Source organism: Nyctibius grandis, chromosome 4 (assembly GCF_013368605.1).
Source record: "Nyctibius grandis isolate bNycGra1 chromosome 4, bNycGra1.pri, whole genome shotgun sequence".
Classification (NCBI taxonomy): Eukaryota; Metazoa; Chordata; class Aves; order Nyctibiiformes; family Nyctibiidae; genus Nyctibius; species Nyctibius grandis.
The window spans coordinates 50,194,582-50,221,014 of NC_090661.1; the positions used below are offsets into that span (position 1 = coordinate 50,194,582).

At 41.5% G+C, this 26,433-nt stretch overlaps 1 protein-coding gene across 2 annotated transcripts in view; it reads right to left on the bottom strand.

Annotated features, from left to right (window-relative positions):
• STON2 (stonin 2) overlaps window positions 1-24,666 on the bottom strand; it is an 85,260-nt gene extending 60,594 nt beyond the window's left edge. Inside the window, exons 1-3 of one of the 2 annotated variants that reach the window (XM_068397925.1) lie at window positions 24,603-24,666; window positions 6,477-6,689; window positions 5,776-6,030 (exon numbers count right to left, since the gene is read on the bottom strand). In XM_068397925.1, coding sequence (XP_068254026.1) covers window positions 5,776-6,030; window positions 6,477-6,564 — 343 coding nt within the window. In that variant the 5' untranslated portion in view covers window positions 6,565-6,689; window positions 24,603-24,666. Of the gene's footprint in view, window positions 1-5,775; window positions 6,031-6,476; window positions 6,690-17,867; window positions 17,952-24,602 lie in introns of those variants that run through there. The other variant, XM_068397926.1, reaches the window with a different exon arrangement.
• Between the last annotated feature and the right edge of the window lie 1,767 nt (window positions 24,667-26,433).

Consider the following 26,433-nt stretch of genomic DNA (forward strand, 5'->3'; position numbering starts at 1 on the left):
AGGAATGCTCCACATGGAAGGAGGAGTATAAAAATAAACTGAAATTGACGTATTGATGTACACTAGAAATAGCTTTTGTTTCTAAACATGCAGGATGGAGCGCCCCAATCTGCATAAACTGCATAACATTTCTGCCCAGTGTAGGCCAAAAATCCTGTTCTACTCACTTACCAGACTTGCATTTCAAACAGTTAAGTCCTGCCTAACTATCGTCCAGAGTTCAGAACACAATCTTATAAATCCACTGCTATGAATCTGTATTGTATACTCTTTGTATTGTATACTCTTTGCCCACAAGATCACTCAAAGTTAGGAACAATGGGTGACTCTAATGAGGAAATAAAAAAAAAGATGTGGTAGAAAAAAATCTTCCTGAACTAAAGAACGGTGTACTGGTAGAGACTAATTCTAATTTAATGTCAGCATAATAACTGTTTTCTAAGTTAGTTCGTCTATGTTTATCTTTTAAACCAACAAAGATCTCAATGCATCCCAAATCTTGCAGTTACAGAACAACTACTGACACAGAGGTTCTCTTTTCAGCATGTAATACATAAACAACCCTTATTAGGTTGACAGATACTGTGGAAGAAAATGGCAAATTAATGTTAAAGAGGATTTATCTCTCTCTCCTCCATCCAAGTGGTGTGGTAGGACACCACCTCATTATGGAAACCTTGCTCTGTGCATAGAGGGAATACCCAAACAGTGTTCCCTGACTCACCAGTTGAGAAGTGCAAATTTATTTTATATAGCTGCATTGTTACCCTCAGGTAAGCAGGCACTAATATATTCGTATTTGTACAGCTGTGAGCCTATGTATCGAGCTGCTTCTCAGTAGGGTCATCCCTTAGGATGAGGAGCTGAAAGTCAGGAGATCTGTCTCCTTACAGCGCACGTTGACAGTTGTTGTGTTAGAGTGACATGACCAAAACCCTGCACTTTTCCCTCCAGTAATGTTGTGCTTGATGCCTGTGGAGAAAGGATGACCAAGTATATGATTATAATCTGTCAGTCCCTCTCCCAGCCCTTTTGTTAAACATGACATGAGGCATCTGAAAAGCCACCCTTAAAACTTCACCTGAAATGCTTTGACAGACAGAGTGCTTTATTTGGACATAGAGGACAAGCTGAAAAGCTGAGCTCCATAAGGGAACCAGTAGCAAGAGCCAAGTTTTTTGAAGTGTGTTTTATACCTGGAATTCTAGAAATTGTGATTATTTTATAAAAAAGATCTTAGATTTGCAGTCTTCCTTTTTTTGTTTGAAGTCAGTCACAGAAATATGAAAAACATAAGCTAATTTAGAAACACGTTAAGATTTAATAACTTATATACTGTCAACTTGGTTTGTGCTTTCCAAAAACAATTTTTGTCTAACAGGGAGACTGACTGGAATAGTGTTGCAGAATACTTCTATATAAGGGCAAATTAATTTCATTCCAGATAAGTTGTGCCACTTTGGGAGAATATGATTATTTGTTTTTTCTAAAGAAAGAGACTTATACTTCAGCAAATCATAACCATAGAGAGCTTTTTCTGCAACAGATGTTCTTCAAAATCTTACTACAGTCAACTTCCACCTATGACTCTTCTAGGTTCCCCAACAGTAACCCTTGGAACTAGTAAAAGTGCATTTTCCCCTATGCTGAGCCAAACAACTATCTATCAAACTCAAAAAACAAGACAAGCAACAATAAACATCTTCACATGTTTGGGTCCCTCTTCAGATGCTCCTGCTGCTCTCCAGATTCCTGGAAGTGCTGAAACCACATTCCTAAATGAGGTATGGGTTTTTTTTCCTAGAAAATTTGGAATTTGGTCTCTACTGTCAACAGATGCAGAGTCATGGCCTTTCAACTGCAGGAATTTCTCAGAATGTTGAATTTCTCAGATGTTGAAAGACCAGTGCCAGAACTGTCCCTAACATGCAAATCCCGTAGCATGCATAGGATACTGAAAATCAACTAATTGTTTCCCAAACTGAAAAATATTTCCTTCCACAGGCATTTTACTCTTCTTGACATGTTTGCTCCTAATACAATGGATTGGCTCTTAATATGTAGATTTACCTTCAAGCATTCATTCCCCTTCGATGTTTTGAGGACCTGTTCCTAGACCCCTACACTATTACAATCAACCTGGTTAGCATCATTTCCTTTCCTATCACAAAGGATCTCAGATTTTTCTGATTTTAGGACAGCATCACAGTTGGTCTAGTTTTCAGCTGCTGGTCTTGTGTTGCATGTACTGCCTATTTTCAGATGCAACAGCACAAAATGGTTAAACTGAGATTTGCCTTACTGTGGGGTAGCCTCTCATGGGACGAGGTAGGAGTCTGAGTTACTTGAGCCATTTAAAAGGAGACAAAGCTCTTGGGAAGAAGTGGGGAGGGGGCTCGGGTGCGTGCGTGTGTGGAACAGATGATGTAACAGATCTTGCCTTGCTCTAATTTTGGTGCTTTGCTGAATACCTCATTGAATTCAAGAGTGCAGCTAACACCGACAGAATATGAGATGGTGAGCTGGAGGCCCGTTGTGTAACAGCAAATGCAAATGTTATGTCACCGGCTGGCTGTGATCACTTACAGATTATGTAATGTTTGTGACAGGAACATTTGGGTGAGCCTAAAAATCTCATTTTTCACTTTTGCAGTATCAGATTGAAGAGTTTGACTAGCCTGATAGTAACTATGAGAAAAATCAAATTTCTTCTTTTCCCAGAAAAAGGAAAATGGGGAAGAAGGCACCACAATGCATCATTTCTGTGACAAAATATTTCTGTGGCCTCGCTCAAGATTTACTGCTTCCCAGGGAGAAATCCACATGATTTGGCAGCTGTCAGTTACTGATGCATAAACCTAAAAAGCAGAAGTATTTTGAAAGAAAGATTTTGCCTAGCATTTACTCTGCCTGAACCTGGCAGAATGAAGGGTTTACAAGAATGTCCTAAATAAAGATAATTTCCACTATGAGGCTCACAATGGGTGCTTTTCATTTCTATACCTCAGGTTTTGACCTTTTGTCTCACCTTCCGAATTCTTTGCCTGTGTTTTCAGCCCTGTTTCTTGCTGTCAGTCCCCTTAACTTCTGCTCCCCCAATAATATCTTTACTTCTCCCAGGACAACAAAGGTCCAGCATTAGCCTTGGTTTTCTTTTAAATGTATTTCCTATAGGATAACCACTACATGACAGTTGTCTTTAAATTACTAATTGTAGACTGCGAGCACTTTGGGACAAAGATTTGCTTTCAGGGGAACCTGTGCAAAAATACTGTAGCCCTAAGGTCAGAGTAAGACAGCATCTCTCCTCCCAGGGCCCATCCTCTCCGCTCTCATGGCACTCTGGAAATGCCACTTTGCAAGACCTTTTCAAAATGTGTTTCCAGGCAGCTTGGCCATCAGCCTGGGTAATTATCTAGTCAGCTGTGCAGCTGCTTCAGCATGGACAGACAGACAGACGATTTCCTAACAGCGCTGGAGCCCTGACAGGAACATGGCCGGGGTGCTGAGCCTTCAGGACGTTGCTCTTCACAGCTGCCTGCACAGGAAACAGATTTCAAACGTCTCCATCCTTCTCACACCAATCCGTCTGTCCACACTTGGCCTTTATACTCTTCCCCCCACCTCTGGCTATTTGCTATTGTTCTTATGCAGACTGCTTGCTATTGGAAACGAGCAATTGCTGTCACCACAGGCTTTCCACTGAGCCTGTCAGCGTACTGTGGTTATAACACAAAGTCTCCAGCTTTGCTGCCGCCCATAGGAAAAAAGACACGACCTGCAGATTAATTGAGAACAACAAGGCTGAAGTTTATCCTACACCTCTTGCTGTCAAATGCCCCTCAGAGTAGAGGGCTACAGACAAAGAGCTGTCATCTCTTCTGCCCCATGACCTTCCCTTCTGAGGCTGTCAGCTGCACTGGTCTGGCCATTGATAATACAGGGTCCAAAATAGGAGTGGGACTGGCTCATAAATAACGATTTTAAAATATCCACATCACCTCCTCAGGGTTCCTATACAGTTAAAGAATAACAGCCTCCCACACAAGGATTACAGGGAGTACATCCTGATCTGACTGCCAAGGAAACCATCCACCCCAGTGGCATGGATCATTTAGGAGAAGCCTTTACAGGGGCACAAATGGGCCCCTTCTTCAAAACAGTAATGCTTTTGGAAAGTCTTCTCTGATCACCTCTTTTGGATATCCTAGTCGTCTGACTATAACTTAGTGTCCCCTGTGACTGAAAACACAAAGCAAGAAGCAGTGCTTTTGCTAAGCACATACCTTAAGACTAGACCACATCCCTTTAAGAATGGGAAATCAAGTAATTTACCATGAAATTAGTTTTATGTAAGTCTCTTTGTTATGGCTAACTTTATTTAGGCTGAGCTAAGAATTTTTTTTTCATTTAATAAGAAGGTGCACTTAGAGTTTTCCAGTCAACAAGGACATCACAACATTAGGAGGGAAATATGGTGTCAGAGCAACCAACAGCTCCGTTTGAAAAAGTATGTGGCTGTATGAGTAAGAGTAAGGAACACCTAACCATGAAATTAAATAATAGAGAGGTACAGCACCTCAGTTTCACAGATTTACAGTTACGGGTGCTCTTCTTTCTCTCCTCATTATGAGGATCAGTAAGTATTTACAACTAAGAAGAATAACCAACAAATAAATATAAAGATAAGTTCTTAAGCAGAGCTTAAGAGAAACTTCTTTTCGCCTGAAGATTCACCCACTTCTCCTGCACAAAGGTCTAACCACTGTCTCAAATGGACTAGTCTGTAGCACCCATAAAAAGAGCAGATGGAAAATTGTTGGGTTTTACCCAGAACCCAGTCCCAAGTTGCCAATCCAAGTTTTCCGACAGAAGTATTATTCATGTCACAGGGAGTATTTGATGGACTCAGCGAGCAGAGTAAAGCTACAACTCTTTAAACTGCTTTAATAACTAGTAATAACAAAGAGGAATTATTAAGAGAGAATCTCAATTTAAACATGAAAAGGTAAACTAATGTTTTCTTGGGCAATTACTCCACAGCCTCCTGTGAGGAGGGACATAAGCCTGTTCATACAGAAAAGCTAGAAGCTCATATAGTCGTATTATTTAGCATAAGCTGAGGAGGCAAGCCAGAGGCTTTGCACGCACATTTAAAGTATGTCAGAAAGAACTTTTACATTTGAAGAAAAGCGCATACAGTCCCGCAATTAGGGTCAACTTTGGTTGTCTTTGTAATTCTCCAGCTGCTAAATCATAGCATCAAAAGACAGCAGAAAGTACTGATGGGCACTAGCATACAAGTTGTTGGTCTCACTAAGCTTCTGGCAAAAACTGTATGGGGACTAAGCAGATAAAGACTACAACCACAGAGAACAGTGATCACCATTCTTTCAGTTCCAGATTACAGAGGCAAACACAGCTCAGACTTTTTAGATGGCTGTTCATACCTGTACATAAGAAATGTCACTACTGAAAACACCACTATGCCGTTTCCCCATGAATGCATTTTGGCAGTCTCCAGGGTCAAGACATAGGTGGAATGAATCACAGAAGCCTTTTGTTTTCTTTACAAAAAGAAAATACTGCTAGTTCAAACCAGAATGAAATTATGAGCCCTTTTTGAAACCCTGATAACATTAATTGTGTTAAAATACAGTACAAACTAGTCAAAGTTCAACCTTTGAGAAATCAAAGAGCAAGGAAAAAACCCTGTAGGCTCTCACTGTATTCTGTTACTTTACTGGAATGGACCTTTTCATGCATTTGCCTCACCTGCTTGTGGGTGGGTCAATGGAGTACTGGTCCATGGTGCATCTTCAAACTGAACCCAAGCACTGATGGATGATAACAGAGCAGTGTTGGGACACACATGGTTCCCAAGCACAGCAGATTCCAACTTGGGTTGGTCAGCTGCATCTTCCAGCTCTGTGTGGGAGAGGTCTTGAAATTCTCCATCCACATTGTGGTTCTCTTCCGAGGAGGTGTCTGAGGAAGAAAAACATTTCTCCAGAGGCTCTTCAGTGCTACCTACAATAGAGACAACATAGAAAGATTGGCAGGACTCACCATTACTTCATTGTTTTTTATTGAAATATCTAAAATTTGCCATTAAATGTAGGTAGAAAATTTTCCTTCACCTAATGTAGTTTTTAGACTAACACTGGGCATAGTTTTGCACTCGATTATAATAAGTGAGACTTCCTCCATGGTCAGTTGGTTATTGCCTTGAATTTCGAAGGACAGATCTAAGCCTGTAATAGATCTGTGCTAAGGAAATCTCACATTAGGAGAGTATTTTACATTTTTGGCTCAAATTCTCCTATTACATAGGGGTAGCAGGAGATAATTCAACCTCTGCACATACTGCTTCCACTTAGAAGACAAGCTCTGTGATGCTAGATATATGACAGTAGTGAATCTAATTCAAACAAAGAAATTCTCACAAGGTTCAAAGCAAATCAGAGATCGCTTACCGTGTGGGTTAACAGGGAGGAGCAGCTCATCAGTGAAGGACACCCACTCAGACTTGTGGGAGGCAATGACACTAGTTAGAGACGTCATATTTGCAGCAGGCTACTCATCTTCACTTGGGGATTATAAGGAGGAAGCAGAATGGGAGAGAGGTACGGTGAAGATGAGCCAATAGAGGGAAACACCTCCTTTGCACTGTCTTGTCTTTTCAAGTGCTGTTAAGATAAGAAAGGAGTAAATGATGTCTTTTAGAAAATTAAATGGGAGAAATGAGTGCCACCATTTTAATAATACAGAATGTCGAACCAATTTATGTACCACAGGCACAGTACTGTCAAAGTACTGCCACCATTGAGAAAGGAATGTCACCTGTATATAGAGGAGGGCTACACTTGAGCAACTCCTTGATTAAAGCATCTGAGGGTCTACAAATATCCTCATGCTAAAAGAGTCACTCACAAAACCAATGTTTTATTTCTTACTCAGGGAGCCATGCCTCTTATAACCCCAGCAAGAGAGGTGATGAGTAGATTCTCACAGGTTTAGCAAATTTTTATTATGATGTAACTTAATCCCAGTTCCAAGATGTCAGCATGTCCTTGCTTATCTTGCTACTTACAATGTCTGATTCCTCTCAAAAGCAAGCAATAAGCTGCATTGTCTCACTATCAATAACATTTATGTAGCTGGTTCTGGGATCGTGATGGGTTGCCCACGATTCTCATCACGGTCTGGGTACGAAGAGATGCCCTCTCAGCTAGCTGCACCTTCAACTCTGCTGCTCAACTGGAACTTCACGTTTAAATTTTAAAAATCAACATTTTAGATCTCATCTGGGGTTAAGCATGATTTTGCTGTAGCCCAGCAAATGTTTTCACAGATGCTGCAACTTTAATTAGGATGCACTCCAATAGGATGTACTCCACACAGATCTGTGAATCTGCTAGATGGAATGGGGCACTGCAAAGTGCTCTGGTTGTTGGCTGGTAACTGGGAAGGTCAGGTCCAGGGAGAGAAATTCTCTTTGACCAGTGCCCATGATGGCCTCAGATTTACAGACCACTTCAAAACTCTCAGAGGACTATTGCCTCCTCCTAGGGAAGTGTGTGAATTCTATCCCTAATTATCTCAAGCATTGAAGCTCTTGTTGCTGTGTATTCAAGTACTTGAAAATACTAAAACTCAGACTTGGCTGTTTTAAAGAGCTTTAAGCAGCATCTCTTGGCCTGCTGTCTCTCACCTAACTAAAGGGTTTTTTGGGGTGAAACATCATGTTGGTGTACAGGAACAGATACTTCCCTGAGACTTCTCTTTACCCTACATTAACAACATTTAGGCCCAAAGAGCAGACCAATATTTAAATGCATTCACTCTTTAAGCATTTCCTGCAGGAAGCAGATCATTAAATGGCTTTCAAAATGATTATTCTCTTCAGGGTCACAAAGTTATTAGTCTGCTAAAGGCAGGTCAGCAAATAAGACCTGCATGAAAGAGCTGAAAGCTTCAAAAGTTTGGAAATCACAAACCAGCCTGACACACAGAGAGAATTCATAGGTCCATGTTTATTGTCTGAAGATGAATCTTTTCAAGCAGAATTGAACACAAAATGCACAGTTTCCTGCAAACACAAAAAAAAGACTCCTGGAGACAATCCTGATGGCTAAGTGCAATTTGCCAGAAGACTGATCCCCTCTCTGTAGACTTTCCAGAGCCCATGGCCACCCCACAGCCAGTCACCCTGCATGTCTTTCCCTTGTTACACAACCAGTTCCCTAAAGCTGGAGGAACAGCTGCACTTGAGCCCCAACCCCTTTTCCTCCACTCCCATGGCAGGACATCTGCCTTCACGCAGTGTGGACAGATACCTTTGCCTGCCTTGCACAGCATCAATTTTGGGTGCTATTAATAGAAACTACAAAGCTAAACATAGAGGCAAGCTAAGAGAAAAAGAATAATCAGATGTTTAGGGTCACTTGGATGCCATATAAGGGAAGGAGAGGATGACCTTCGTGTCTTGCTTGCCTCGTGTGACCAGTTAAGCTGTTTGTTTTGCACTTGTTTAAATATCTGTAACTGAGTCTTCTTTTCCTGAACAACTGAATACTGACCTCTCCTTTCTCCTGGAAAAATCCTGACGGAAGAATGAAATGGCAGGAAATGAAAAAAGAAAACAGTTTATCTTGCCCTTAATGCACAGAGACTCCAGTAGACCTGCTGCTTTTTTTTTTTTTCTTTTTTTTTTTTTAATGTCAAGGGTAAAAAGCCATGAAAGAAGGCAAGAAAATGGACTGTTTCAGCTGTGCGGCTATGTGGGAGAATTATACTATTATTTTAGGATGGATTTGCTCTTTTACCCTCCTGTCCCATGACAAGCATACTTTTCTAAATCCACTCACTACCTGACGGCAAAACTTAAAACAACTTAAAATGGATAGTGAGCACTATGAGCCCTGAAAAGCATCAGAGCACTGTGCGGTGCAGCATTAAGTACATACTCCAGCTATACAACTTCCCCACGGCTGGAATTTTCTACAGACTTCCCAGTTTGGTAAATAAAGGAGACTGTGTCAACTTATTAGGGTTATCACAACTTTTAGACAAGCAGCTCTAAAGAGAGGAGAGTCCGCCTGAGTAGATCATAATGTCAAATATTCTCAGAATAGAGGCACTCTGAGGAGGCGTATGTTAGCATGAAAAAAAATATCAAAACGACAGAATTTTGCATTCTCTCAACTTTCACAAGAAAGCATCAATTCCACCACCTGACCTAAACGCCTGTACAGCACTGTGAACCATGTACTCCTGTGCAGACTATGTGGAAAAGATACAACTTCATCTCCAAACTTTCCAAAATCCTCCTTAGGAAAAAACATAAGCCAACCCCACTGTGAACCAAGGAGCCTTAGCCAGCACAATACCAATGCCATTGTGCATTCAGTTAGCACAATGATGCTGCAACGTGCAGGACTGCTACAGAGGTACATGTCTCCAGAGGAACCATTTGACACCGTGGATAAGCCTGAATCCTCTCTGTAGCAAAGCAATCAGCACCCACTACTTAAACACTGCAGCGAATACACAGCAAGCAAATTTTGAAGTTTTGCTCCCCATCCTTCAGACTTCTCAAACATCCATGGCTAACTCCCAGAGAAATGGATTTCAGAGCCTACAATGACTAAGGGAATAAATGGATCCTCTATACTCCAAGTGAGCTACAGTTAAAGCAAGAGTTTATGCTGTACAGCCCAAGCACAAGGAGATGGAAACACATTTCTTGGAACAAGATATCCCCAGGCCAAGCCAGCATTACTCCTCTCTACATGAATGGGATTGTATCAGTTTAGATTTTGTTACTCATGGATTTGTGTTATTATATGCATTAAGCTTTTGGTGCTCAACTGGTTAAAATAAAAAAGCGAACTAACTTATCAGATTTTTGGTTAAAAAATTGCAAATCACAGTTTGTTTGTTCCTATTACACAGTAAATACAAGGTAAAGCAGGTGTTACATATGCTGACCCCAATGGTCCTTACCATCAATTCCAGTGCAGTGATTTGACCATGAGGCAACAAAACTCTAAGAAGCTGAAATTTCTGCTTCAGGTGTCCCTTTTTGACATTACAGTTTCACAGTGGGACATGTAAATCTGAGTGACATGTGAGTGACAGTTATTTCCAGTTCTCCAAAGAGCAGAGATCATAGAGCTGGAACAAAACTCCTTGCCTGTTTAGCCCTCTTAGCGTTTTGATCAACCACATTACATAATCCCTTTTTAAAACTGATGAAGGTTCATTCTAAAATGACAACATTGCTTTGATTGATAACTAGAAACATTCTCTCATTTCAAATCTATGCAAATTCACAGTTTATAGTTATTTCTTCTTGTGACATGCTTACCTATCTGCCCTTTGTACAACTCCACTGTAGCAAGAGGAAAAGCAATATCATCCTCCTTCTCCCTTTATTTTGCTAAGCCAAAAACATGTATTTGAGCAAGTGACACAATTATCTTGTGCCAGAAGCCTCACACCCAGCACCTTGTACAATGAGCCCTCACTTTAGGTGGGACTTTTACACACTCTGTGAGTACAAACACCAACAGGAGTAACAGTTAATAGCGTTATTGAGACTCTTCAGAAGTATCTGTCATGGAACGGTGTTTTTGTAAACATACAATTCAAAGTATTTAATTACTCATGTGTTTGGACAGCAAACTCGAACATGGTTTCTCAGTACATTTCAACTCTGCTCAAAAGAAACAGCACAGTTAATCATTTTAGGCACTAAGGGTCGTTTCTCCAACTGCTTCAAGTTACATACATATGATGCATGCTGCAGTAGGCTTTATCACCACCACTAGATTACAGTTACATGGAAAAACAGAAGGAGAAAAAAATCAGAATAAAAATTGAGGGGATTAAATTCAGGTTTTGCTTTACAAATGTAGTAGCAATAGCAAGTTCGTGCTAAATTTGTGCTATAGATTCTTAAAGTATATTGCCTTACACGGCAGCACCACTGAAAAATCCCATAATCCATACAGTGATACTGTTTGTCTTGCTTATACATTCCCTTACAATCCCAGGGATCTAAACATTAATTGGTTACTGTGCGTTGCATTTGGTTGTTGTAGGAGACCATGGAAGGGAAAACAACTAGACAAGCTGTTAAATTCCACGTAGCAGAAAAAGAAACTAAGCCAAAGGGATGGTAAAAAAAGAAAGACTCTGACCATGGCTTTTGTTGTAACAATCAAGTCTCACTAACAGCAGGGAAGTCTCAAGGAAAAATATGTAATTTTATCTTGACCACATGTTTGGCAAACCTGTACAGACGAAACAATTCTAGTAGCATGAACTGAGGAATGATTGCTGCCTTGGGCAAATTTCCAAGCGGGAGAGAGCTCATGGCCCTTCCTCTCAACTTGGCCTGTAACAACCACTGACCATTAGCACATCATGACCTGAATAACAAACAAACTCCAAACTGGAAATCTGTTCTCAAGCATCAAAAGAAAGTCCCAAGTACTTCAGGGTGTCACAGCAAAAACAAACCCCAGTGATAAATAACAAGAAAAAAAAAGACAAAACTTGAGAAACCCAAGGAAATAAAGGTACTGGATTTGGATTTTATGATTATTACTGAAAAATAATCATTGCACCAGCCTCTGCCTAAATGCCTGAGGTAAGGTTACCTTATGAATGACCTAGATGATGGCAGGAATAAAGTAATATTTGGTTATTCAATTACTGCATTCTTAATATTGACAATCCTATTTTCTCCATGTATACAGCTCCCTCAGCTTATAAAGTGCCACAAGAAAATCTCTGGTAACACCAGGTTTTAGAACTTGCACCAGTTTTACTTACTCTGATTCATACGTGCTATTACATGAGCTCCATGACTTCAGATGTAGCTTAAGAAGCTCAGTCACTACCTAGCACATGTACCACTCACTTACATGAAAGCTCTCAATATGTAAGGAAGAATTAGGGCTCAAAGGGAGCCAAACAGATGTCCCTGTGAAACTCCTGCAGCCTCTCTGGAAGCAGGGATGGCTTTGCACATTACAGATCACACCAAGTGAACAGTAACAAGAGACAAGTGCTCTGTCCTCAGACCCTGGTCAAATCCACTTTGTGCCATTACAAGGTAGGTCATTCCTACTGTCCTCTGGCAATTTTAGACCGAGATGGAGTGAGGCAGAGTGTGGTACTGAAGATGACTAGAGCCACCTGACACATTGGATGACAGAAAAGTGGTGGGGGTCTCCCTGAGCACAGGACCCAGTGCAGCCACACTAAATAATGGCCATACCCAATTATTCCAATAGATATGATCTATCTAAATCCACACTGCAAGTCAGTGGCACAAGCAGTGTTAAAGCTGAAGTGACCTGGAATGCCCTTATTTTCTCTATGCCACAAGAACCCAACCACTGCACATAAAACCATGACCCACAAACACATGTCTCAGCTTTGCTGGAAGCTCACATTTCCTGACAGTAAGAGAAGAGAGCCTGTAAGGGATGTGTTGGTAAGAAACTCACAAGCATCTCCCACAGGAATATTTGCGTCAAGGCTAATATCTGAAAAGTCAACAGCTGCTGTTTTCTCTACACCACAATTTATCATCTGCCAAAGAAGCTCCTCTGTCTTCCAGAGAGAGAGAGAAAAAACACCTAAGATGCTCTCCTGAAGGCAACACCAGGATATTTAGGCAGTTCAGAAGGCAATGGTCTCTCTGCTTCTGCCAAGGCCATGCCTTAGAAATACTTAGTGGGTTCTGGATGCCTCATAACGAGAGACAGACAAGATACTGTTTAGAGGGATTCAAAACCTGATACTGGAGGAAAACTGTACAACGTCTTCCTCTATTCCTTGTACTCCCAAGAACTTGAGAAATGTAGAAAGGCACTGTAGAAGAGCAGCAATACAGAAAAAGAATGGGAATCTATTTTTTTTTTTTTTTTTACAATTAGAAGTAATGTGTAACAGGCAGAAACCAAGGGAGCATGACAGACAAAATGTTTGGCAGTGATAGTTCACATCCCAAGTGACATCAGGAAGGCAGAAGCTCTACATTTCAGGACTTTAAATATAGCTTGTTGTGGGCTTATGATGCATTCAAAGTGTAACTGAAGCCTCCAGTCATGTAATCGCATTAAAACTTGAAGGATGATTTCCCAAACTGCTAGCCTTCTAACTCAAACTAGAATCTGAGGCAAACATCTGTCAAATGCTTCTCTTACCATATAGAGCAACAGTGCCAGACTGGGAAAAGATCACAGGAAAGAGGCAACATGCCAATTTGTTTAGCAGAACATTTGCATCTCTGAAATCTCGGATTTTTTTTCCTGTCAGCATTGCACAAATAGGAGAAAAAATAACCACTAATTTCAGGGTTTGACTTCCCAAGAGCTAGACTAATTCAGAATCACTTTACAAATCAGCTTTTTCTTTTTCCAACGAAATTCTATTGGCAATATCAGTAGGCAACAAGAAATCTAAATGCAATGCAGTAAGGGGGGAGAGGTTAGTCGCATCGCCTTAGGAGAGGGCGGGTGTACGGTCCTTACCATTCTTCCTTGTCTTCTCAAGGCCTCCACGAGGCAGAGCTCCAAAGCACCACCCCGATCCCAGACCTCCACACCTGACCAATACCTGTGTCACAGACTTTCTCTGCTTCAGGATGGTGAATTTGCAACAGTCACAACTATTACACAATGTAATGCTACAGTAAGTGATGTTGCAATCCATAGTATGGGGGGCAACTGTGTTTAAAAGCTGTTTTCTTCTTTCAAACTTGAAAAAGTGAATCTTGCAAGGAACACGTTTTTCAGAAGAAAGCTCCCGCTGAGTACCCTGGTTTGTATCTCTGATATTGATGCTTTCATATGTTCTTGTCTAAACTGTGCACAGACAAGCTAACCAGATATATTCCATTTACCAAACCCTCCAAAAGCTATTGTACTTTACTTGCTGTTGTGATGATTATCAAGGTGTGGTTTTAAAGTTATCTCACTTGACATAAAAAGCATAATGTTCTACAGTTAATCGCCCTTGAACCAACCATATCATTGCAGCCTGACATCAGTGAAGACGGCTGTCAAGAGGCGAACATAGATCACAAAGCCCTGCCTGTACCTATCCTTCTTCTAAACTGGGACTAATGACAAAACAAACAGGGAAGCAAGTAAGCGATCATAAATTTACCGGAACATTGTGCTGGATGATAAACACTCTTCTAGTAAACATACATCCTGGCTTGTATCAAATGCCAGCCTGTCCTGCCAGGTACTAACATTCCAGCATTGCCCGTATGCCTTGCAATAAATTACTGCTTTACCAGTACTCACTGTACAACTCAAAGACTGATCCTGCCTCCATTAGTAAAAGGAAAGCCAGCATAATTCTTCCTGTGCCTCAGGACTGGTTTCAATTACACAAATGACATCAGGACTTTATCTTCTGAATTACAACTAGGTTCATGCCAGAAGTTAGGTGAAAAATCTTCACTGAAAATGCTGAGTATAATTAGTTGCCATCAATCAGTATAAAACTCATTTTAGACTAAGAAAGCTGGTGGAAGAAAAAAAAAAAGAAGAAACAAAAAAAAAAAAAGAAGAAAGAATGAAGTCAAGCCCTCAAACACTAGCCACATTCAAGACAGGGAAGAAACAGGATTCTGCAGACAGAGATGCTTCCCTGGAGGCTGTATGCCTACAGAGAGGATGGACATTCATCTAGCTGAGCTGTGAGTATGCATAGAACGGGAGAACAGATTCAGAGTGAGAGAAAAACACAGAATCCAGCTGTGAAAGCATCAGGAAGACAAGGACCATTGAGGAAGCGATGCAGTCCTGAAAGAAAACAAAGAAGTTTTCCTGTGCTGAATGTGAGCTGGAAAGGGAGATTAGGAACACTGAGTGAGAAAGCCATCTTCTGTTCAAGCCTTCTCTGTATTTCCATATAACTGACAACTATATATATAAAAATAACTTCTATATAACTGTACTTCTATGTAATATCTTTTATACCTTCTAAGCTGTATCAGCAGCACCATTCCAAGGAAAGCTTAAAAAGGGATTTTCATTATAAGGGAGATCCTGTTTGATGGTTATATAAAAAGGCAACCTTAAAATGTGAGGCTGTCTCCCAGGTTAAGGAAGTCCTGCTTGATTATTTAAAGCCAGACAAAAAACAATACTCTGGAAGAGGTACCACAGGCAACCAGCCTGTCCTGGCAGAAAATTCCTTGGATGATCCAGCTGGTCTTTCCTCGTTTCCAGTGTCTGGAGAGTCAATTGAGATTATGCAACTTAGTGTGATGCCAGGACACTGCAGCCCTTCAGGGCAACCCACAAATATCACGTTTGTTGTCACTCTCTATTTTAGACACTCTAAATATAGGCCCATTAGACTTGATGGTGCTATTCGTTTAGCATGACTCCTCCTGTTTCAAGAGAATGAAAAACAACTGTAGAAAAAAAAACAAAGATTGAATTTAAAGGGACCCAGTATTTTATAAACTATGACAAAAAACTATATATGAAGTAGAAACAAAGATCTTGACAAGTCAAATTCATACATAGTACAAAATAGTATGTTTGCAACACCATTGTCTAAAACATTTGTGTCTAACTGTATTTGTCTAATGGTCAAAACATGAAATAAGAATGCATGGTATACTAGCATGATGTAGAATGGGAGGAAGAGAAAATCCTTTATTTTTTGTTGTTTGGGTTTGGGTTTATTGTTATTTTGTTTGTTTGTCTTGTTTTTAGTAACACACACTAATAAGTGGGGTAACGTGTTTCAGGGGAGAAAAAAAGAACCTGTTTTGTCGTACCTCTGTCAGCACATCCATATCTAGAGATAGGGTTAGTAATATGACAGTAGAGGTAATACTCATTCCCAAGTGTTGCTTACTCATCTCTGGAAGTTCCCAGGGAACAGAACACAAGAGGTGGCTTTCCTCTCACGGAAAGGAGCAGAGCCCTTTGCTGAAAATGAAGTTCAGAATACTCTGCTTTCTGACTACCAATGCTTTGGCATCGTCTGGTTCGGTGAGCAGCAGCTGCCCATCTTTGTGGTACTACCCCTTTGATAGTTAGCTGTGCCTGTGAGACAGCAGGCAACCTTGGGCACCCCAGAAGAGGAATCCAAGATATGTTGCCATCTATCTACACGAGATCATGTAAGTGCTGCAGGGGTACACAGTGAGAGGCGGACCTCTATGGTATGTGGAAGCAGCAAATCATTCATATTTTATTACACTTGGTATTTTGCTGAGGAAGCTACAAGAGGTGCCATTGCAAGTCCGAGTGTCAACAGCAAGAAGAAGGACCAGTTGCACCTCATGCTCAATAGCATCAAATACTTAACACCAACATTATTGTATGGTTTCCATGAGATGCTCATCTTTTAATTTGACACAAATGCTCAGTTACGAAGCATTCAGGGTGTTGACACCCTGGGGAGAAGGTTCCCTGTAGACCAAACTGTTTGCTGGGGAAGCTTCTGTGATGGCAGCTCCTCACATGCCTGGCTTGAGCCAGTGGTATGCAAGCACTGTAGGTGTAGGTACTTGGCACATGGTACACAGCATCTAAAACTAAGCAAACTGCTATTTATAGGTGCATGAAAAAATCTCCAGTTTTCACACAGAAATAGGAATGTGATTTGATCTTTCAAAATGCCATATTTTGAGAATATAAAATAATTTAGCTGGCTACACCAAATCGATACTCTTAAAAAAAAAACCCCAATAGGAAAAAAAGAAAAAAAAAGGAAAACCTACAGTGAGACATTTCACTATTCTTTCCTTCTCAGACAACTAACTCATTGGTTTCAAATAGCAGACATTTCTTTAGTCATTAAATCGTGTAAAGTTTAACTGCTTTAGGTAACCAGCCATTCTATAAATCTACAAGTATGCTCTACTCATCTACGCTTTCAAATTATGAATGCGGAAACTAAAAGAGTAAGATAAAAGACACATGGTAAGACAAAGTGAAGTCATGAACATACTCAGCTCTCAACTGGACTTGGGTAATGCAGTATCTTGCCTCCCAAATTTTTAGACAAGAATTTCATTCACGTTACATTTCTGGGTACTGTCAGACATTGTGTAACCCAAAGGTTATTTTCTTTAAAGGAAGACATCTGGTCTGGTTTATACATGACCTGCTTTGTGTTACCCATGTGCTTTAGTAGAGCAACACCGTAAAAAAAAAAAAACAAAAACAAAACAACAAAACACAAAACCAAAAACCACCAGAAAACCCACAATCCCAACACTCCCTTCCCACTCAAGCCCTGAGAAGTTTAAGACAGGGTTACTGTGTGAAGACTCTGGAGTCTAGTCAGGAAAACAAAGCAGAAAGAACTTTATGAAGACTTCACTCACTTCATTGAAAAATCAATATAAAGCACTGCAGACACAGAGATGTATGCTGGGCACTCAGATAATACTGCCAAAGCCCTTTTTTTTTTATTAAAAGGTTTGGAGTCTGAATACCCTCCTCTATGCAATCCCTCTTAGGTAACACTACCAGCGGTGCTGTGTCTTGGACAGCACGGCTGCTTACTGAGCCTGCTCTGGACATGGAAGTAATGCAGTCAGGTCGGCCCACCTCCTCACCCAACCTCACGTAGCCGTAAGCGACCGTGGTTATTCTGCTGCTCAGCCCACAATACGTCTCAGTTGCACAGCATTATGGTATGTGGAAATACCAGTTCACAGCAACGTGAATGCAGCATTACAGCTCCCTTGCCAGCTCTGGGGAAGCTGAGCCCGGCTAACCTTTGGGAAAGGCTGCCTTACCCAGTGGACACGTTTTGGAAATGGGATGCAGACAAGTAGATTTTACAATATTTGAGATATTTACCTCCCTGTTTCATAAAGGCGCAGGTCCACAAAGGGACTGGGACTCTCGGTTTCTGTTACGAAGACTGGCAGTGACTCAGTGTGGCAGAGCTGTAAATTTGACACCAGCATAATTCACACAGACACAAACAAAAGCATGTTACAAACTACTGAAAATTAGTAGAATTAGAAGAATTTTAGTTTTTTTCACGACAAACTTCCTGAAAAGAAAAGGGATTATCACTTGAAAGTTAGTGCCTGTTTCAGTGTCACTGAAGAGCTTACTGCAGCTGTTTGGAGCTGCAGCTCCCAAAGGTCTGTGGCCACCCTCAACCAGTTTTAGCTCCAAGCATATTTATATCAATACCCTGGGTTGAATACAGGGAGAATTTGCAATCTTTTCTGGAAAAAAAGTGGCGCCATGTGAGCACACATGTAGTGTGGTAAACTAATACAGCTGCCTCCATTCAGAGAGACTTGGACAATTAAATTGCAGAGGTCAGAGATGAGTTATTTAGGAGGGGAAAGCCCAGATCTGCCCAATCTATTCTACCTCAGCTTTATCCCCTTCAGTGACATTTGAGATTCTGGCAGTGAATACCCCCAAAAAATCCATGTACCTATCAGCTGAGACCTTATTCCTCATGCTGAACTCACGTACCTTATAATTTGGAACAAGATTTAGGAACATGCACCTGATGTTTCCACCATATATAATTTTTACATATGGGATATAATTTTTAGCCAAGTAAATATTTGAACTCTGGTGAACTGGAAACAACATAGCAAGGATCAGAGAGAAAGGAGCATTCTGGTGGCAAGTTTCTGTCCTCAGGAGCAGCTAGCAATTAAACAGCAACTAACCATTAAACTTCATAGGCCAAATTCTTAACTACAGCTGTTCGATCAAAACTACTTTATTAGAAAATAAACTGGCCTTGTGCTGTGGTGCTTGACCAGCTTAAGTTTCAGTTATGCAGCTAGTAATACTTTTTCTCTTCAAAAATGCTTAGTAGTGCTTTTTCCATCACCCACACAACCACAAAACCACCATGCAGTTCTGCAAAACGGTACCTTCTGTTCACAAAAGGCCCCTGGTTCAGACAGCAAAAGTCAGAATTACTATATTGTATACCCACCCCCATTTTCAAAAGTAAATTAAAGATAATTATTTCATTTAATTTTGCAGCTGGCAAACCCAAGAGCCCACAGAGAGAATTAGTTTCTATAAATATTCACATCTATAAATGCCAACTAAAACTTGGCCTAAAAGAGCGTAATGAAACAAGCAACACAGCTCAGCAGAGACATCCTTCCTCTCCAGCTCACCAGTCAGGTCTGCTGCCCTTGGACCAGGAGCTCGGCTTTGAATCTCAGCTCCGGAGCACACTGCCTGCTCTTCGAATACTGGGAGAGTTTTGTACTGGTGGAGCACCTTCACAGGGTCCTGAAGCACACCGGTCAGCTCTGTCCTCTGTTTCAAGCCAAAGGAATTGTGCTGAGACATTTAGTTCAGTTACCTTAATAAAGCAAGATGAATCGCATCTCATTTAACTCCGGACGCCCTGCTAGACATCTGAGATAGTCATCTGATGCTCTGTTTATAGTCAATGGAAGGAACACAGGATCCTTCGTCTGATCTATTTTCGGACAGGTGAATCCCCCTCCAGAAAGACTATGGCAACTAACTTAGGCTTGCGTGTCTTTTTCACACCTAAATTAAGGCAACTGAATCACAGCCAAAAATAATGTTGTACCAATACTCTATTTCCCCTTTCACTGATATGCTGTGTTAGTGTAGATCCTCCCCTCTTCCAGGAACTCTAATTCCCCAAACTCTACAGCACACACTCTTGATCACACAGGGCTTCTAGGCAGGTATTTATTGTTATTACTAAATAACCTACACACACACACACATTTTCAGGTTATTTTCCCATGCTTTTTGGCTCCCTCCTTCATTACTTCTAGGGCTGCTATTTGTTTCTTTCAGGACTCTTTCGTAGGAGTTTCACTTAGTTCTGTCTTCCCAGAGGGAAATGTCTGCAATAAAGCTTAAAAACCACATTTAATATTCAAGATAAATGACTTTATACAATAAAATATATCAGTAGGATTGCAATCTGTCTATCGCACCTTCCCTGTCAGTATCAAACACAGAACAACTGCCTTACTCCGCCAAGAATGAACAACAGGTGCTTCAGCAGTGGTTTGTTACTCAGAGACTGATTTCTCATTTTGTATGAATGCCCCTGAGCGATACGAGATGATGTCACTAAGTGTTGATCTGAAGTAATGGCACAATTAATCAAGATGTGCCTATAGCAAGAGCTCTTCCAATAAATAAAAATGTAAACTTGAAGAAAGTCTTACACATATTTCTAGACATGTCACTGCAGTGGACTGATAAACCTTAATATATCACTGCTGAGAAAACATCTTCAACATTGTAGGAAATATTTACTGTCAGAAAAGTACCCATTGAAGCATTTTCAGGATGGGTGAGGGCAAAAGCTCTAATTTTATGGCTCCTCTTCACTAACTGTATCTCTATAGAACTGATGTTTAAGAAATCAATATATTTCAGTAACCTACCCCCTTTAAGAGTATTTTCTATTAATAAAGCACTATTTGTTTCTATAGCTATGTAAGGGGCACGTGCATGTGTTCTCTTAACTTTTTTAACATTATGCTATGATGTTTATATTTTCCCTTGTATTTTTTTTCTGTAAATATATACTGAGGATTATGTTACATTTAAAAAAAACTGGTAACAAGTTGGTCAAGATGCTATATCCAAAGTTTACACTAGCAAGCAGTGTCAAACCTTACCAACAGGAGCAAAGCTGTAGGGTGAAATACTTGGCATTAAGGGCATAGCTTTCACACTACTTTTTTGCATCTTTTACTTCCAATTATCTCCAATCTGATCCTGCAGACCAAATTTGCATTAGCCCTTAGAATACATTAAATGAGCTCCTGGAGTTCTTCTGACTCAGTTTTACCCCAAACAAAATTAGTTTATGTGTTCTGAGATGCAAACTGAAGTGCAGTAAGTGCAGATGATCAGGACATTCATTTCAAAAGTCCATTCCTGCTCTAAGTAATGCACTAATGTACTTGCATTCATTGTTTTTCAGAAAAGAAGGGAATCCTGGAACCCTGATGCTTGTCCCCTGGTATCTCCCACAGGACTGCATTTTCTCATTTTTTTCAGTCTCAACCTCTGAAATTTTACACCCTTAAGTTTTGAAAGAAACAGGACTTTCTACACCATTCACTTTATCTGGACATTTAAAAGAGAGTGAAAATTGATCGCAGAAGTCAATAAAGGATTCAAAATCCCTACCTGGGAAGCAATCTTACCCATATAGACACCTTCAAATGGATTCCTGGCCCTGTTTAAGGTCCTGGTAAAACTTTCACCATCAACACGAAGTAAAGATTTAACCCCTAATGTTTCCAGATGTATGAGCTGAGCTGTAAGGCTTCTAGTTGTGTTTTCTAGGACTCAAATTCATCTGGTCACTATTACAGCCATAGTCCTGAAGACAACACATGCTCATACCCAACACATACAAAGACAGGAATTCCTTCCTTGAGGCTTAACCACTTGTGAAGTTATTACATCCATTATCAGAACCTGCAATCCTTTAAGAAACCATCCAGCATAGGTAGACTCCAAAGAAAATGTATTAAGACATCAGAGGACAACAAAAATCTGGTTTTGCTATTGAGTACTTCATGGGGTTTTTTTTTCTAATGCAACTGACAATTCAGACAAATTGCCCAAGAATTGCCTTCTGAAGGCTCTCCTTTCCTAGCTGACTGCAGAGTGAGCTTAAGTGATTAGCTTAGATATATCCAACTTTTAGATAGCCAAGATTACATTAGAAGATTGCCACCACCACGTGAATCCTTATAGTTCTATAGCTTATTTCCTAATGATTTTTTTTTAGCTTTCCAACTTTCAAAGCTAACATTGTTGCAAACCTCTGAGGCTACAATTTTACTTTCAGCCTGCCTTTAAGAATAGGTCTTTTCAACAATTCAAAATTTACTTAATCTGTATTATTGGCAAAGATCATGACAGGTGCTTTGCATAAAGCCTCAGTGCAATACCTGGGTTAAAAGCTGCACGAAGAAAGGGTACTACCAGGAGCAAAGTGTCAGAGCAGGAGAATCCACAAGCCATGATCTTGTAGCTGATGCCACCTTGGCAACTGCCTCACTGACTGGAAAAGTCACCACTTCCACAATAGGGGCCACAGAAGCCTTGCAGAGCAGAACATCTTGCAAGATTTGTAACATGCATAGGTACCATTTCTCTTCTTCATTTGCTGATGCCAGACTTGAGAGAGCTGAAAATTAAGGACTCCATAAACATAATGTATTTAGCCCACTCACAATATGGTTTTAACCCACACACAGTCTGGGTTTCTCAACCAGGGAACTGTATCAGCTGCCAGTTCTTAACAAGATAGCTGGCAAGGTAGCACAGACAAGAACTCGAGATGGGGAATTGGCCACTATTGAGATGTAGCTGTTGCTTTTTTACCTTGTGTCCCTTAGACTGTTATCTAAACCAACCACACAGCAGAGTATTAATTATGCCACTGATGTAATGAAGGATCCAAGGAAGTTGTGTAAAGGAGAGAACTGCAGTTAAATACCAAGGTATGCTGTTAAGTTCTTAATGATAATTAAGGATATGAATCATAAGACATTACAGCTAGTCAGAATTGATATACAGTGCAATATGTGAGAGAAAAAAAATCCGACCTTTTCTCTTGTGGGAAAGTTTAATGGTGATGCTCTTGATGGCATTCATATTTTAAAAATAATTTAAAAGCTACAACTATAAAAGAGCAGCAGTCACTGAAGTTGCCAGCTGTATTCCTATATCTAAGGAAAATCATATGTTAGATCTGCTTGGGACTTACTGCTTTGTACTTGAGATCTCCATAGGAATATAATGAAAAATCTTTAATGTTAAAAGTCAAAGATTTACCTGACAAAAGCATGATATAATAAATGAAACATAATTCACAGCGAATATCACTTTATGTTATAATCAATAAAATCCAAAAGTTCTTGGAGAAGAGAGAACCCAGCCATTTGGAAACCAAGTATTTAGGAAAGTCATATGCATTGCATAATCCCACATAATACAGCTCACTGGAGAGACAGGAAACTGCTCTTCAAGCTTCTTGGTGATAACACAAACTTCGTTTACTAACAAACCTGTTCGTCTGGAAAATATAAGGCAAAGCCCAGAGCTAACTTGTCTGTGTAACACAAGGTATGTTTCACTCATCTTGGCAGAGAAAAGAAAAAGAAATCAGAGTCACGTGCCACAATTAGTGAACACAAGCATTTTGCCATCAACCTGTAGTTTGAAATTTACTTGCCCAAACTAGTAAGTTTACAAAACGCACATTTCACAAAAGACAAGAATGACTCATGGCTGATTCACAAGTAAAGAAACACCAATGTTTGCCAAATTTTTGCCTTAACAACACTAAAAATGCCCCCAAACCAATACTGTGAAGTTATTCTAAGGATAATTCCCAGCAAAAGGCACAACTAAGTATGGGAAGACGTGAGCTGTAAAGCATCGCCTGAGCTAGTCAAGCGTTTTTTAAAATTTGTTTCTCGTTGAAAAACTGAAGTCTCAAAGGATTAAACCATGGGGAAAAAGAATCAGAAAAGTTGAGTCTGATTACAGCCAATTAGTCAACAAAACAATTCACAAAAATCAGCAGAGAAAAGTGGAGCTGCAGTACAGGAAGGACATTTAACACATGAACTAGGCAAATTTGCAGGGAAGAGGCTGTCTGGTCACGCATGGACACAAAAATCCACTTTGCATGGAAATATGTAATTTGAGCTCTTTAAACCTGTAATTTACATAGTGTATTCAAACGAGATGACAGAAAGATGAGTGGTGATTTTTCTTTGCCTTGCAATATCTTAACCACAGACAACCATTTCAAAAGCAGCACAATTCAGTAGAGTCAAGAAAGGAAAAATGCAAAACATGAGTAATTGCATAGAGCAGCTGAGGGGTGGGCGGATACCAGCAGCTTCCACATGTTGCTGTTAATGACTCATTAACCCTTCTGCAGACGCAGAGTAACGAAGTGCCAGCGCTTCCACAGAAACACAGCCTGCATTATTACAAATAATAGAGGAGAGCACTCATTTGGGAGAAGATGGCCGGGGGGTTGCTAGGCTGCCTGTCAAAAACAGCCTTCACCGTAAACAGCCACGAAGGAGGGGCAAGGACCGAGGGGGGACGGCTTGAAACGCGGTCCAGACGGTCACGGCCGGGAGCGGTGCCATGAGCCCCGGCCAGGGACAGGGGCTGGAGAGCGGAGGGGCAACTCCAGCTCCATCGGGGGGGCAGCCGAGGGCGTCCCCTCCCCTCAGTCGCAGAGAGGGCACAGCAGCAGCGAACGCACAGAGGGGAGGGCAGCAGCCCCGGCCCCGCCACCGGGGCTACCTGCCTTCGCTTCAGGTTTCCTCGGCTCCGGGTTCTGGATGTCCTCCGCCTGCCTCTGCGCTAGCGCTGCCTGCAAACACGCTCCCCGCAGACCCAGAGCCGCGGTTCCCCCTCCTGGGCTGTCAGGAAGGGCGAGCGCGCACCATCCTCCCTGGGGGCCGGCCGGGCGGCCCCGGGCACGCAGCTCACCCTCCCCGGCCCGCGCTCGCTGCCGGCTCCACGGCCGCTCCCCCGAGCCCCCCGCGGACCTACCTGACGGCGGGGTACGAGGCGCTCTGCGGGGCACCGGTGCCGCCGCCCGCGCCGGCGGCCAGAGCGCTGAGGGGAGGCGGCGGCGCGGCCCCCGTCCCGCCCCTCCCCAGGGCAGCGGCAGCACGGAGCCGCCGCCATTGGGCGCTCCCCGGCGGCGCGGGGGGCCGCGGCGCCGCATTGGCCAGGGGCGCCCCTCCCCGCCCCGCCCGGGGCCGGTGGCGGCCGCGCTGCCGGGCTGGTCGCCGTGCGAGCGGCAGCCGCCGAGGACTGCGGGCGGGCGGCGGGGAGGTGCCGGTGGAGCCTGCAGGAAGGTTGCGGTTGAAGGGCTGGAACAGGCGTGCTTCCTTCTTCCCGGAACTAATCCATTGAAATCCATTTTAAATACGATTCAAAGTAAACGCGCTTCCCTGGCTGCTGGGCAGCCTCCTCTTCCAGAGGTGCAAAAATAAATATCCATGTGTAGGTAAAAAACATAATACCAAAGCCATTCTGCTCGGGGTCATTCAACTGGCATTCTTAAATGCTTAAATATGACAATATTTATTTCTAACTGATGATTTTATGCACCCACTTTTAATACAAATTAATGGTGCCTCCCTTCATCCATTAATTTCACATATATGCCCATCATATGTTAAGAAAGTTAACTGCAATGTCTATGAACCAAATTGTTTTTAAGCTGTTAAATTGTAATAGCATTACAGACCTATTAATATAAACCTAACATATTAATCTTATTTCTGCCTTTAAAGATTTCAGATTGCAATTTGCATATGCAAATATCTTTACGGAGGCTTTAATTTCTAACCCTACTACAATTTCAAGGCTTCTGACGAAAGGCAAATTATGGGAACTGAACATGTGCCCCATACATACAGACGTGAGCCCAGATGCGTGCATGTACACCCATCAGCAGGTTCAAAGGAGGACTGAGGAAGTGTCAAGTCACCGAAGGGCTTCCTAGAAAATTGAACCTTGCAAGCTGAGAAATGTTAATAACCTTAACATTTGCATTAAACATTATCATAACAGCCTTAATTAGTAGTGGGGACTAACTGTAAAAAAAAATACACAAGTTTAACTCTTCTCCACGTGAACTAGCAGTTTTTAAAGTGCTCTTGTGAAACACTGGGAAACTCCCAAACGAAGGGTGCAAGATAACCACGCAGTTACAATAACTTACGTTACACTTGGCAGTTTGGCACGTCTAGTTCACCTGATTTTGTCTTGAAGGAGCTTTCAAAGAGGTTTGAAGGTTTACTATTGGTACATACTAATCTGGGGACATGCATTAAAAAGTACACAGCCACTCAAACAAGAAACCAACGTCCTTGTGCTACGAGCTGGGGGGGAAATACCCCTGGCACAAAACGTTGACACGAGTGCCAGCTAGAGGTGGTTGGGAGAAAGTAACACACGGCTCAAACATTGCCAAACAGCATTTGCAGATCATACACAGTCTTATCCAGCAGTATAAAATGTCGATTGCCCAAACAAAACTAGTCATAAAAAATATGTTTAGTTGCATATACTGCCCATGAGCCAAGTCGGATTTAGGCTGGTAGCCATACTCATTAGCGTGTGCAAAAGGTTAACTACAACAAGGACACAGGATAGTTCTGCTCAGGTAGAACTGGTGTCTTTGTTTCTTCTCATAATTATTTTATGAGCCTAAAGAACTACAGATTAGTTTTCCAGTTGTTTCCCTCTATCTTCCCCATCTTTAATAAATCCAGGATCCAGAATAACAGCATCGACCTCTGATGTACTGGCCTGGGAGAGGTCCTGACTAGAAAAAGACTCCAAATCAAACACACTCCAGAGTCTGGTT